General features: G+C 36.6%; 1 protein-coding gene across 9 annotated transcripts in view; it reads left to right on the forward strand.

The window, feature by feature from the left end:
* Positions 1–751: 751 nt before the first annotated feature.
* Positions 752–15644, forward strand: part of LOC107011680 (cation-chloride cotransporter 1) — a 21682-nt gene continuing 6789 nt past the window's right edge. Inside the window, exons 1-8 of one of the 9 annotated variants that reach the window (XM_015211265.2) lie at positions 752–1174; positions 3144–3281; positions 3710–3788; positions 5475–5566; positions 12907–13021; positions 13169–13269; positions 13837–13898; positions 14187–14411. In XM_015211265.2, the coding sequence (XP_015066751.1) occupies positions 972–1174; positions 3144–3281; positions 3710–3788; positions 5475–5566; positions 12907–13021; positions 13169–13269; positions 13837–13898; positions 14187–14411 (1015 nt within the window). In that variant the 5' untranslated portion in view covers positions 752–971. Of the gene's footprint in view, positions 1175–3143; positions 3289–3709; positions 3801–3853; positions 4685–5474; positions 5567–8076; positions 8501–8605; positions 8665–8754; positions 8855–12906; positions 13022–13168; positions 13270–13836; positions 13899–14186; positions 14412–15644 lie in introns of those variants that run through there. The other 8 variants (XM_015211266.2, XM_027914661.1, XM_027914660.1 and 5 more) reach the window with 8 other exon arrangements.

Genomic DNA, 15644 nt, shown 5'->3' on the forward strand with positions numbered 1-15644 from the left:
CTTTGAGCTTGCCTACACACCTGTAAAACAAATCAAAAGAATAAAATAGCAAAGGGATAAGGTAAGGGGGTCTGCTTTGGTGTTTGTTGGTGATTGATTTGGATTTTGAGTAATTATTTTGTGGTGGTTGTTTCGCGGCTAATGGTTTGTCGAAAAAGAAGAACAAATGGAAATGTGGAGGTGGACTTATGGTGGTGATCGGTTGGTTGGTCTTCGTCGGAGAAGAAAAAGAAAATTATAAATTCAAATGAATGATTTCTATGATGAGATTAGAGATGAAGTGGTGGGATTTAGTAACAAAGAAGATATAACTATTAGAGAAATTTAATAATTAATTAGTGTAAAATAGAATTAACAAAAAGAAAATTAATAAAGAAAAGAAACAAAAAGAATATAAGAAATTATAAAAATTGACGTGGTGATGAAGTGACACTGACAAGACAGCGAGTATAATACACTACATAATGTAAGAGTGATATTGCACGTCTCAGGGTGGTGTTAAATTCATTTTTATATAGTAAAGATGTGTAATAGATCGTTATAATAGTTTAAGCATATAATTGACTTTTCAGGATAAGTTTAAGGGACAATTTATGCCTTTTTCTTTTAATTAAAAAATGAAAAAAAAATCAATTTATTTTAAAATAAAAAAGATATTATGTGATCCTTTTTTAAATAATTTTTGCTTTAGGAGTTGGGAACACCCCGCAACAAGTGCTGTGTTTAAAATGGGGTTGAGTTCTTAAGGTGCACGCACGGCTTTTGTGAATTTGCATGTGAATTAAACAAACTCGGTTAAGAATTAAGCAAACTTTTTAACACTTTTTTCTCTTCTCCCGCCCGTCCTTATCTGCAACACATTTCGTTTCTCTCTCTCCCTGAAAAATAGAACAAACAACATTCAACCTCTGTGTTGTTTGAATCGTCAGATCTCTCTCTGAATTTGATCAGATCTGAATCAGATTTGGGCAATGCATTCTAATCGAGATAAAGAGGAAATGGATTCTGGAGGAGAAATTGAAGGTGGCGGAGATGAAAATGAGTTCCCATCATCAGCTGTTAGGGGACGAAAGTATAGTCCTGTGGTGGCGCATGATAGTGATCGGGCTGTTTTGGAGATGTCCTCTATTGATCCTCGATCTTCATCCTCTCCTTATTCCAAACAAGATCTCAAGTACACACTCTCTCTCCCACACTTTTTTTACTAATCCTTCCTTTATCCTTCGTTCCTCACATTATTCTTCTTGATAACATCACCTTTTGTATACCTACACTAACTATCTTGACTAATCAACATTGTAAGAATCAGATAATTTTGGTCTATCAAGGTTTAGGCATATTTTTAAAAAATTCACTTAGTATGGCTTTTAGAACCTCCAACCGAATTTTGTCACCCTAGTTCTACTGACTATTGGCCACCCACCTTGAGGTTTATAGTTTCACATTAAGGGTTTTGTATGATTTACAATGAAATTGTGCAGTTCGTTAGATAACCGATCTTTGCTGATAAAGAAAGAAACTTTGGCTTACTTCTTGGTATAGCTTTGAGTTTTTTTTTTTTTTTTTTAAACTTATGCCGAGTTGTTTGAATTGAGGAATATCCATAATTTGACAAGTGCTGAAAGGTCCAAAACTCAATAGATAGCAGGTTCACCCCTCTACCTATTTTCCATTTAAATACCATATTTTTGTATATAAGAGAGTTTCATACAATGATGTGCTGTTGAACTCCTAACCTCACACATCGCATGTTGCGCTCTCACTACCAGATCCAAGCCATGCTAGATTTTACTTGTGTCTCCTTATTGTATGAATTTTATGAACAACGCTTAAGGGACTTTCAATATATTTTGGCCTTACGCCACTTAATCTGTCAAAGGAATTGTACTGGATGCTGGCTAACTTGTTGACTATGAATTATGAGACGTCTCGCAGAATCGTTCAGTAAACTTTGAGAAACTGGGTTTGAGAAAGGAGAAACTGTGAGAATTGAAAACATAGCACAGGTCAATTTTTTCTTTCCTTCTAACATAAAATATACAGAGAGAGAGTTTGAGAAGGAGAAAGTGTAGGACTCTTGGAAGCATTTCTGGCACATAAAAATGAAGCATCAAAGTCCGTATTGTGATTATGCATTTTTTGTTGGGAAAAAAGGGAGATATGGTGCTGTAAATTATCTCTTACCTCTGGGTGGGTTTGGGGGGGGGGGGAGAGTTTCGAACTCTGTGGTGCCTTATGAGGAACTACATTGATGTTTCTTCTGCTATTTTTTTTTACTGCTGCTATACATCCTGGACTGGACTTCCCAAGGCTTAAGGTTCTATCCATAGTGAAACTTGATAGATGATTCTGTCATTTTGGGGAAAGTTCATGGTTATATAGAGATGTCGGACTCCACAGGAAAAAAATACCCTCTCACGTGAGCTAAATCAGTTTATCTGAGTATGTCCTTCTTAGCCCATAGGATGAATGATTGTTTCTTTACCTTTTCATTTTGATTAGCAGTGGGAAATATTTTAAATTTATATTTCTTTCTTGAATGAGTTAACATTCTTTAGTGTCTCAAAACCTTTACAACTTATACACTAGTTAATTCAAATATTCCTTGTGGATTTCTGTAGGATTTTAATAGATTGTTAACTCTTGTGGCTGAGATACAGGAATGAGGCGTGAGCTGTTGATTTTTTTTAAATCAGATTCCTCAATACTCAAATTCTTGTTGTTGAAGAGAATAGTAAATAAAAGTGTGCTCTCTCTAACAACTTAAGATTTTAGATGAGATGGTCACACAATTTGATATGGTATTGAAGCAAGTAAAGGCCGTGGGTTCTAGTTTCATTTCTACCCATTATCAAAAAGAATTTACATGTCCTTGGCCTATGGAAAGAATCAGGCTTGCACACGAAGGGGTGTGTGGAAGAGAATAATTATGTAAATGGAAGTGCATTCTCTATAATGATTTAAGCTTTAAATGAGATGATCATATACTTCAACACGTATTATCTCAAAGTTGGATATATTGTAATGTCAATAATCCTTCCCCCCCCCCCACCCCCTGTTTTTTTGCGTTTAGTGTTCAAGAATTTTGTTGTCCTTGCGTTATAATTTTTATGCATTTTTTCTGATTCACTCAATTTTATCAGGAAAGGTAAAGTGAATATGCAGCCAGATGTGGCTTCAGACGGTTCAATGCCCAATCACAGTGTCAATGGTCCTCAAAGAGAATCCAAACTGGAACTGTTTGGCTTTGATTCTCTTGTAAATATTCTAGGTCTCAAGAGGTAAGAGGTAAACATTCCGTCGTCCTTTACATTTTATACTTTCTTGCCTACAAATCTTTTATCTTCTATTAGATATATATGATAAATACATCTCCAACCTGTTCTAGTTTGAGGTGTGGTTGATTGATTGATTTAGCTTCACTTCCATTCTCCACTCTCTCTCTCTCTCTCACACACACACACACACACTCATTTTTCCCCAAGAACTGCCTAAAAACTGTAGCACCGTGAATGACATTGGAGAATAATGGAGTTTTTCTGTTGGTTGAGTTTTGTCTTGGAGATATTTGAATTTTGTAAGACTTGATATATCTCCCTATAAACTTATCATTTTGTGATTTCAAGACTATAATTTTCAAATTCAACTTCCCTTTCCAGTGTTTGATATCTGATTAATATTATGCTTCTAATCAGTCTTGCTATTTCAGCATGACAGGTGATCAAATTCAAGCGCCACCTAGTCCTAGAGATGGTGGGGATGTGTCTATTGCTCTTGAGCGGCCCAGGGTACTGTGATAGGTTCTTAATCATCCGTTCTATTTTGCTGAAGTTTTATATTATAACCATTAACACTACATTTTGGTTTAATGGAAAGGGAAGAGAATGGGGAGGAAAACATATAAATCTATTTCCATATATAAATTATCTGATCTACCTACGCTGATTTGGTACAGACGGAAGAGGAGTAAAAGAATGCTCCTTTTTGTCCATTTCTTGAGAGACTGGAAACAGTTGACGTGGATGGGTAGCATACTCTATTATTAGTCTCTCTACCCTTTTGCTTCCTAACTAAAAGAAGGAACTAGCCCTTCTCTTTTCTTCTATTCTTCTCCTATAGCTGATCCTTTCTGAACTCCGACAAAACATGTAACATGCTTTCAAGGGAGAGTTTCCAATGTAATTCTCCTTTCTTTCATGGTCTTTGTTGTCATATCATATGGCTTCCTCTCTCTTTTTGGGTAGGCTGATGGGGAATGGTTGCAGAAATATATGGCCTGCATCTTTTGAATAAATGCCGAACAGTGGGCAAGAAGGTGGCTAAAGGGTAGAGTGAAGTTATAAGAAGACCTAAGTGTAGAAAAACTTACTTTTAAGTATATGCATTGTATGTTAACATATTGCTGATTAATTATTAGTGACAAATCATCATTGTATGCTCAAGCTCACTTTGAAGTTTAAACTAATTGTCACCATCTTACACCATTCCAAATTGTCAATACCTTTTTGTTAAGGTTCCTATTTCTCAACAATTTGTTATAAATACTAGGTAATTAACTTTGAAGGCTGTATCTCGTGCTAGCGATTTAGAGGAGGCTGCTGGACCACCATTTTCCCTCTCTTGCTCTTCTTTGCAAGAGTGAATGGAAGAAAAAGTTGATCATGGAACTTGTTGCCATATTCATGTATTCCTTGACACTTTAATATGGTGCTGATCATACTACTTTAGTAGAATACCGTTCTTGATAATAAGCTGAGATCTTCAGATTTTAAAGTTTTCTTGTCTCAAAAAGAAAATCTTAGTAGACAGAATACATAACAGAATATTCAAAAAAAGTTGAAGCATGAGAGATCCTCACTAAAAAGTTTGTAAGATCTGTTGGTGTCCATCGACAAATTTTCTGTACTCACTGTCTCAGTTTTACTCATAATTTGTGCAAGATAAGATGAATCTGAATTGTGTTCTTGTGTTATTAATTTTCCATAATGTGGTAATGTGAGAGTGTATGTATTCTTAAGTGGCTGCCTGAAATACATAATCAACAGTTATGTTGGTTGTTCTCCCCTCTCCCCTTCATTTCCCCCTCTAGTTTACAACTTCATTTAATGAGGTTTGTTCTCAGTTTTATTTCTGACCAGCATGGAAGAGTGTGAGGGATATTGTTGTATTTTTCTCTAGTTACTTGTTTGGTTTCTCCTACTTCTATAGTAATTTGGTTTACAATCAATTCTCACAATTACAGACCTTCGTTGGGCTTAAATGGAGAAGTGAATATTCATATTGACAACGTGTTTGTGACTGAGGCTTAGTTGTGGTTATTGTTGTACATTCATCAGAACTTGCACTTTTGAGATTTGATATTCATCGATCACAACTTGCATGTATTGCTGAATCATGTAATTCTGTAGCGATGGGTTGTTCAGTGAAGCTTTGAATGCCTTTCTGATGGTCTCTTTCCGTGAATGCTGTTGTAGCCTATTGCTGTCAAGTCTGGGACATTGATGGGTGTCTTCGTGCCATGCTTGCAAAATATTATGGGGATCATCTACTATATCAGATTTTCTTGGTATGTTTCATCGTATCCATTCCTTTACGTGTTCTCTTCGGATTCTTTATGTGGAAAAAATTTATAATGTCGTAGCTATCAAAAGGTGATCAAGTTGCGTTTCCTTAAATCTGCATTTTAAGGATTGTGGTCAACATTCTGGATGTGGATAACTTCCTTTCATTTCCAACACTCTGGCATTTGTCATTCCCATGTTCTATAAATTCCCACATTGAGTGAGTAAATTGTAAAGCAGATTACACTATGTTTCCTATGTTAGTTATGATTTAGTGGTCTAGGTCTACACATGTCACAAGTATGAGTTGATATTGATATTTTAACCTGCTTCTGTGAGGTACTCAAAGTGAGCTGATCTTCCTTCTATCTCTGGTATTCTCTTGTTACAGAACTTGTTAGGCAGCTGTTAGAATAGGAATAGGATTGTACATTATATTTTTTTATGCAATGTTAGTGTCTATAAATAGGGCTCAGTGTAATAGTGTAGTATATATCTTAATCTACGTTGTTCGGACTCGGGTGCGGGTGTTTGAAATGGGTGCGTATCTGAGAGTCGGATTCGGCAAAATCTAAATTTTAAGATTTGGGGCTATGAATCCTAGTATGGACATGAGTGCAGCGATCCGGCTAAAAATGCAACATTATAAGAATATAGTGATAAATATATTCTAATTTGAGAGATATTTTTTAGAATTCAATCTTTTGTTTTCTTGTGTTCGTAAAGTGGTATGTAATAGACAAATTTTGAGTCAAATGGGACATTAGTTATCATAGTCTTGTCTCCTAACCAATTATAAACCTAAAAAATTATGTGTAGATGATACATATTGAGATTTGTTGTCCCAGTCATCGTGGGATTTTTACCCTACAAACTAGTCCAACAAGTGCAAAATACTGATCATACAAACAGTAGGCCCATGAAAAGTAAAATGTCAATAGAAGTGGTTAGGCCCAAATGTTGAAATAATTTAGTTGCAACCTACAGGCCCATATAGATCTCTGAAAAATCCTAGTTTCATATATATTCTATTCATCTTACATGCCACTGCCTCTATGAAATTCACCAAAACCTCAAACACTAGCTCACCTACTCCCTCTCTGCCAAAATGTAGCTGACATCCCATCCATCTCAGATCATCGATATTTTCGTCCTAGTCGCCGAAGGTGAAGTCGGAGCAGCTAGTCATTCGCTCCCAAAATCTGTCTCCTTAGCCTTTCCCTAAATTTGTTCTTGACTCTTGCCAAAGTATCCATATGGGTAGACCAAATATGACACGCACCCCGCACCCGCACGCGCACCCACCTAGTGTCACGTTGAAACGGGTTCGACAACAAAATCGAAGAGTCCGCGCAATATAGATCTAAATAACATTTTCCGTGCTTTCTCACATGGTATCAGATCATTGGCAAGAAACATTTGGAAAATACAGTCACAATTTCGTGTGCAATTCGGTCAACTATACAACTGATGTTTGCGTCATCTCATCTTTTGCTTTGATATTTATGAAAACCTCTAGTGCCATCACACTTAGAAGGAAGTTCGGGTGAGAAGCCCACTCAGCTACATAGTTTGAAAATCCATGAATGGTTTTGAAAGTAATCATATGACTTGAACTTCCGATTCCTGTATCTTTGGAATTAAAATTATCAAATCCCGAAGACGTGGCTCGAAACTTCAAAAGAATCTGACCAAAGAGGAAAACACCAAGTTTAAGGCAAGAAATCGAAGGCCAAAAGCTAAAACAAGGTTGGATCTCGTTGAAAACCCAACACAAACTGGTAACAACAACGCAGTGGTGCGTCTGTCTCACATGCCAACATGTGAACTTGATTATGGCCACTTCCTTGAATTTTCTCTTCTGTCCGGGTGGCCCAGGAATTCGAAGCTCATCCATACAATTTTCATAGAATTCCAATCACTTTTATTTTTTCTAGTAAGTTTTCAACGACATCCAACCTTGTTTTAACTTTTGGCCTTCTATTTCTTGGCTTAAACTTGGTGTTTTCCTCTTTGGTCAGATTCTTTTGAAGTTTTGAGCCATGTCTTCGGGATTTGATAATTTCAATTCCAAAAGTACAGGAATCGGAAGTTCAAGTCATATGATTACTTCCAAACCATTCATGGGATTTTCAAACTATGTAGCTTGGTGTTTCTCGATTGTGGGCAAGGGGCAGGTGTTCAAGTTCACTTCAAGAAAAAGGCTAGTGAGTTACATGGAAAGACCAAAACACAAGGGAAGAAGGGAGACGCTCAAGTATGTAGTATCTTGTGGCGATCTATTGCTTTCAAGTTGATGTTCTTGTTTTGTCCATTGCAAACATGTTCAATTTGGGAAAAGGCTTGTGCTTTATCTACTAATGACATATCTCAATTTAATGATGTGATATTTTAGATGACAAACCTAAATAAAGATGAATTAGATGACTACTTACTTGGGACAGGTACATACAATTATGGAGGAATTTGAGAGGTGGATATAGTTACTTCAAACGTTGAAAAACTATAGGAGCAAAGACATACATTGTTTCTAGTTCTTACACATGTTGAACCTCCTACCGACCTTGATTCGGTGCATGGTCATATTTTGGCTAGTCCTACAATTGATGAATTATTCTCTCGTTACTTCGCCTAGCACCTCTTAATCATGGTGTGGTCTCATCAACAACCGCCAACTCCACTATTCTCGCATCTCAAATCAGGGAAAATCATTAAGTGGAGAGTAATTTAGAAGAAGAAATTCAACTAGTGGATTTCATAGGAGCTTTGTAAGTACTCCTGTTTTCTTTTTTGTTGTTGGTTTTTCTATGCAACTAACACTTTTGGAGGTGGCCAACATAACCCTTAATGCTGAGGAATACAATGTTACCAGTTTCAAAAAAAATCAAGCATCTCAATCCACAGAGGATTGACGCGGAGGTTGTTTGGAAGATCTCGATGTAAGTATAGTTATTATTATGGGCTACGACATGCTTGTTACATATGCAATTCTCTACATGGTTGACCAACCAAGAATGCTCATATTGCTCAGATTAACACCACAGGTAAGCAAGTGTTTTCTTTATCTCAAGGGAATATAAGGTGTTCCTTCCGTTTCGAGCAAGTAAGCAGATATCTCATTAAGTAGGCACAATTGCTTAGCCTGATACTTCTTTGGCTTCTATTGCAAGTAATTCTTTTCTAAGTTGCTCAGACTCGGGTGCGGGTATCTGAGACGGATACTAAGGCAAGAGTCGGATTCAACAAAATCCAAATTTTAAGATTCGTGGGTGCGAATCAGAGTATGGATACAGGTGCGAGGATACGGTTAAAATTTTCCAATATTATAAAAATATAGTTATGAAGATATCAATGACAATATATATAATATAATCAAATAAGTGGAATATATATATAAGAAAATTGAAACAACTGCATAAATATAATTTATTTTTAAAAAAAGTACACTTATTTTGAGAAACCCTTCGTTTCTACCGTTTGGAGTTCTTTTTCAAGAAAAACTTAAAAGACCCTATACTTTTCTCTGTAGTTCCTTTACTTTCTCAAGAAAAAACTTTCTTTCTTCTCTTCTCTTTATTTTTCAAGCTTTATCCACTTCATGTCCCGCCTCGCCGTAAACTTATTTTCTCTTTCTTTCATCTCTTCTCTGTACTTTTCAAGCTTTATCTTCTTTATGTCGCCGAAAACTGATTTTCTCTTCTTTCTTCTCTTCTCTTCTCTGTACTTTTTCAAGCTTTGTCCTCTTTACGTCTCTAGAAACTAATTTTTGCTTCCCCAAATCTTTTCTCGGCTTTGGTCAAAGTGCCCGGATCAGATTGACCGAATCCGACACTCACCCTGCACCTGCGCCGCACCAGTGTCACGTCGAGACGGGTTCGCTCGCAAATATGAAGAGTCCCCGCAACATAGATTCTTTTACTTGTGTTTCACAATCTAGTACCCTTGGACCGTGGGTTGTGGACTTGGAAGCTTCTTATGGTATTTATGGTAATAAATCACTATTGTCAATCCTCTATCACTCTAACCTTTATTCTTTATGTCCTTGGTTGTCCTTTTAATCTTGCACCAGTTACTCATACGAACTCGTGCCTAATTGTGCTATGATATTTCTTGGGGATTCTTTTGTTATGCGGTATCACAGTATGGGACATACAATTGGTGCAAAACACGAATCACAAGACCTCTACTATCTTACCTCTCCTAATTCCTCCACAACATGTCCAATTACAGATTCTCCCATTTTAATTAATAGTCGTTTGGGACGTTTGAGTTTATGCAATCGACAAAAAATTGTACCTAGATTGTCTAGTTTGTCCACATTAGATTGTGAGTCGTGTCAACATAAGAAACATACCCACGCTACGTTTCCATGTGGTGTTTCGCTTTGTCCTGTGTCTTTCTTTTCATTAGTTCATTCTGATATTTGGGGATCTAGTAGCATCAATTCAACCTTAAAACTTTGTTATTTTGTTAGTTTCACTGTACTCCGGATGTACTTCAGATTTTCTTAATGAAAGATTAGAGTTGTTTTCTATATACAAGAGTTTTTTTGTCAAATTACAAAATAGAGAAATTTTTAGTTGGGAGCCATTCTTTTGTAGCTGTTTATATTCGTACTTTCTGAAGTGATAATGCCTTAGAATACTTATCCTCCCAATTTCAATAGTTTATGATGCACCAAGGAATTGTTAGTCAAACATCGTGGCCACACACCCCTAGCAGAATGGGGTAGCAAAGAGAAAAATAGGCACCCTTATTGATACTGCTCGCACTCCTCATTCAATTCTATGTTTACGTGTGTTTATGGGGAGATGCAGTTCTCACATCTTGCTATTTAATTAATTGGATGCCATTATTTTCCATTCAGAATTAGATTCCTTATTCAGTATTGTTTTCTAAGTCATCTTTATGCTCTCTTCCCCTCTTGTCTTTGGGAGCACATGTTTTGTTCGTAATTAGCCTTTGCAAAAGATAAATTAGTCTCTCGTGCTCTCAAATATGTATTATCGGCTATTCTCAGGTTCAAAAAGGGTATTGTTGCTACTCACCTAATCTTCCTCGGTACCTCATGTCAATTAATGTCACATTTGAGTCTTGACTTCACATTTTTTACACATTTTTTATCATCCAAATATCTTTGAGGCATTACCTATACCAATTTATGAGGAATGAATGGTTACTTCTATATCTCCAGCCATAGTACTGCCACTTCTGATTTATCGTTGTCTGAGAACAATATCAGGCCCAAATGATTTATGTACTGTTTCAGACCCTGTGCCTGCTGTGGACCCTTTACTTATCACAAACTTGTCTCCTCCTACTCAATGAATTGTACTCTTGAAAGGTATACAATCCACTCAAATACTAACCCCATTACCTTTTAAGTTATCATCGCCTATCATCACCCCATTATGCCTTTGTATTATTTTCATCCCCAAGTCTACAAATGAAACACTTTCTCATCCATGATAACAACTATGATTGATAAATATCTGTTTTACATGTGACTGGTACTTTGGAGCTAGTTACTCTTTCTTCGGGTAAATCTACTCTACAGTTGGTTGTTGTTGGGTTTATGCAGCCTTGTTGCATAAGGGGTATAATCAGATATTTGAGCTTGATTACAGTGCTACTCTCTCCCATAGCTAAAATAACATTTGTATGTTTTTTTCTATCTGTTACCGTTGTCCACCATTGACCCCTGTGGTAGTTAGACATGAAGAATGAGTTATTGAGGATGAAGTTTTCACGGAGCATCTAGCTGGTTTTGTTGCTTAGAGGGTGTCTAGTAGTCCTTTATGTCGATTGTGCTGGTCACTATGTGGTCTGAAACATCCTCCTCGAGTTTGGTTTGGAAAGTCAGACCCAACAATTCGGGAGTTTGGCATGACTCATAGTGAAGTCGATCACTGTATTGTATTTGCATTTTGCTCCAAATTTTTGTATTTATTTGGTGATGTATGTTAACGATATTATTATCACCGACAATGACAAGGATGATATCCCTAATTTAAGCAACATTTCTTTCAACATTTCAAGACTCAAGACCTTAGCAGAAAGACGTAATTTCTAAGTATTGAGGTTGCTTAATCCAGGTATTATTATTCACCATGAGAGTATGTCTTAGACATTCTTGAGGAGATGAGATTGATGGAATGTTGACCCATTGACACTTCTATGGATCCGAATGTTAAACTCCTGCTAGGAGTAGAACAGAGGAGCCACTCAGTGATCCTAAAAGATATAGACTGCTAGTTGGTAAGTTTAATAATCTCACAGTGACTTGACATGAGATTTGATTTCTCGTGAATGCTGTAAGTAAGTTTGTGGATTCTCCCAATGATAGTTATTGAGATGTAGTTGTCTGCATTCGGTGATATATAAAGTCAGCTCCAGGTAAAGGTCGAGGAGCTAGACCCATGAGAAGATTGTTGATTGATTGGGCAAGATCACCTTCCGGTAGATGTTCTACATCTGGATATTGTGTTTTAGGAAGTAATTTGGTATCATGGAAGAGTAAGAAACTAAATGTCGTTACTCGATCTACGTCAGAAAAAAAACTACAACGTGTGAGCTAGTTTAAATCAACTAGTTGCTCAAAGAATTGAAATTTGGAGAAGTTAGTCAATGGAACTTTAGTGTGATAATCAAGCGACCTTTAATATTGCATCAATATGGTGTTTCATGAAAGGACTAAACACATTGAGATTGGTTGTGACTTAATCAGAGAAACGATATACCCTCAAGATACTGTTACAAAGTTTGTGAAGTCAAGTGATCAGCTTGCAGATATTTTCACCTAACTGGTCCTCGTATTAGAGTCTTGGATTGACTTTTTATTTTTGGCTCATAAGCCAAAAGCCAAAAGTTAGGATTTCTAAGTTATGACTTTTGACTTATTTTTAGCATTTTAGCTTAAACCTAAGTGCTTATAAGAATTGTTTTTAGCTTACCTCCTAAAGTACTTAAAAGTTACTTTAGCTTAAATGGACTCGGTACGTATGGCTTATATGTGCCAGCTTGAGGGAGTGTATAAAAGGTATAGGATCGTACATAGTATTCGTACATGAAAATGATTGTAATGTAGTGTCTATAAATTGAGCTCACTGTAATAATGTTGTTTATGTATCTTAATAATTTTTTTCTGTGATTTCTCCCAACTGCGTAATTAGAGAAAAGGAGGAAGAAGTAGAAAAGGACACTGTAGGAAAAAGGAGTAAAAGGAAAGATGCAATTATGTGGGGTTGGGGATGGGGGAGTTGAACAAGTATCTATTTCTGTGTTAGTCAAGTCATATCCTTTTATATTTGACTGTTGTGATGCTTTGTTTTCTTCTGTGCTGTAGGATTGTTGGTATGGCTGGGATTGGTGAGTCATTGTTACTCGTTGCTTTCTGTGGATCTTGTACTTTCCTGACCACAATATCATTAAGTGCTATTGCCACCAATGGTGCCATGAAGGTGAGAAAAAGTTGCTCATCAGAATTTGAATTAAGACAAAGGAGATAGCTTCTGAATTTTCTTTCCTATATCAGGCACATGCATTTTCTTTTTTCTCGAGTAACTCAGATGGTCAATGATATCTTTGATTTGTTTTCTCAAAATTAGGGCGGAGGGCCTTACTATCTCATTGGTCGTGCTTTGGGTCCAGAAGTTGGTGTCAGCATTGGACTGTGTTTTTTCCTTGGAAATGCAGTTGCTGGAGCAATGTGAGTATACAGTATGACCCTTTGTGTTAAATGCTACTTACTTGGTGAATGTAGCAAAGGAGGCTACATTGCTTTCATCAATGTTATCAAAGGCGAAAAGCGCAAAAAAGCTCTTAAGGTCTGTGGGGGCTTTAAGCGCAAAGAGGAAATAAAGCGTGGGCTTTAATGAAAAAAGGCGCAAAGGGAGAAAAAAATACAAATATATTTGTTTAGTCCAAGACTAAAAATTATAAACATGAATGACACATTTATGACCACAGAAATTGAAATTTTTTTATCATAAAGTAAAATATTAATTGTTTAGTGTCACTTCTTCATATGAGGCTCATTAGCAGTGAAAAGTTTGTCTTGGAACCTAGATGATGACACAGAAGCGCACATAAAGCGAGGCGAAGCGCTCAACATGTTTTGAGCCTCGCTTCAGGGCTTAAGCGCACTTAAAGCGCGCCTTTGATAACACTGGCTTTCATTATCTGACACTACTAGCAAATGAGGTTACATTACTTTCATCATTTGGCACTATCTGTAAGTTTGAGTTAATGTTGCTATTACATATCTGTCTTACAGGTATGTATTGGGAGCTGTGGAAACCTTCCTAGATGCTGTACCAGCTGCTGGAATTCTTAGAGGTATTTCTTGAGTGAGATTGTCACAATTGATTTATTGGCTAAAATTTAATGTTTTGAAAAGACTGCAAATCATAATTTTTCTATGAATACTTCTTGGATCTTGTCTTCTTTTATAGAAGTAATTGTTTTTTTTCTACTTGTATGTTCATGTTTGGTGGTTATCTGTTCTTTTCCTTGGTTATATGGATCATTATTTTCAATGAGTACATTTTTGTTGATGCTTTACTGGGTAATACATTATTTTGTCAAAATCATTTGTATTTCTGATTTTTACTGTCATTTATGCAGAAACTGTCACAAGAGTTAATGGTACAGATATTGCGCCCATTACAAGGCCAAGTTTGCACGACCTGCAAATTTATGGGATTGTCGTGACTATTCTTCTCTGCTTCATAGTTTTTGGTGGTGTAAAAATTATTAATCGTGTCGCACCGGCATTCCTTGTACCTGTTGTATTCTCATTGGTGTGCATATTCTCTGGCATTCTTTTGGCAAGGAATGGTCGTCCAGCAGGTTTATATTGTTTATGCCTACTTTTTTAAGATTGTTTTGAAAGCTCTGTGTGAAGTGTTCTGCTGTACACGCTTAAAAGTCAAGATATATGAAGAAAAGCTTGTTTGACAATGTAAGGTTACACCCGTCGCTCTTTCTTAGTAGAGTGCTGTTGACCAATTCATTTTGTTCTGCAATTTCCAGCATTTGTATTGCTTCATAGTCGCCCTTAGTACCTTACTGCTTTTAGAAAAGGCCCAAAATGGTCCTCAAGATTTGGACTTGCACTCAAAATAGTCCCTATTCTTTGAGGTGGAGCAGTACTAATCCTCCATCTTTCAAAAAATGGAGCAGATGTAGTACTAGGTAACTGATACCGTCTATAACTAACAGGATGCCTCATGTGCCTTTTAAGTTCACGTTCTCTGAAATAAAAACTGATTGCTCTGCTCTTCCGAGTTGGTCTCTTCTTCTGCACTCTGTTGATTACTTCTTAAGTTTTAACTTTTAGAAGCTCTTTCAGACAATTGTTTCATCAACTTTTAATCGCCACCCCTTTCTTTGCTCACCTCCCACATTCCCATGTGACTGTTAAAAGCATATTCTAGTCTTCAGAATTCATCTCGGATTTGTCAGTGATAGAAGCTCGTAATTGCAATTCGTAGCTCACTGCATCACTATCATCATGTTGTGTACTCAACACCTTCTTGTTTATATTACTAGTCATCTCAGTTGTGCAATTCTACTCTCTTCCTGTTTTTTTTTCTTTCAGTAGTACAAAAAAGGGAAATTAGGACAAGAAGAACATGTCAAACACACTGAATACTCTCTTCCTGTAAATTAAAAAGAAATATACACTAGAAGAACATGTCAAGCACACTGAATATTTCTGTCCATTTAAAGCTTCCCAACTACTCATACTGGGGAGGAAAGGCAACAGCTGAATCTTTTGCTGATAACAGAGCTGGGTTGGTTCACCTTTCATGGACCGGAGGTATTCTGTTTGTTGTAGTTGGAAAAAATATCCAGGACTAAATGTGTTCCACTTTTGGAAAGATGGAGGATTATTAGTGTTCCAACTGAAATAATAGGGACTATTTTTTTGAGACAAGTAACAATTTTATTCAGTAAAAACTTAACCACCCCAGAAAAAGTTGCTATGTTGGAAACTTTACATGCATCAAAAGTGTGAACCCTATGCAATTACATTGCCAATTCAATATACTAACTCTTGTACTTTGCCCCCCCCCCCCC

Source organism: Solanum pennellii, chromosome 2, assembly GCF_001406875.1.
Source record: "Solanum pennellii chromosome 2, SPENNV200".
Taxonomy (NCBI): domain Eukaryota; kingdom Viridiplantae; phylum Streptophyta; class Magnoliopsida; order Solanales; family Solanaceae; genus Solanum; species Solanum pennellii.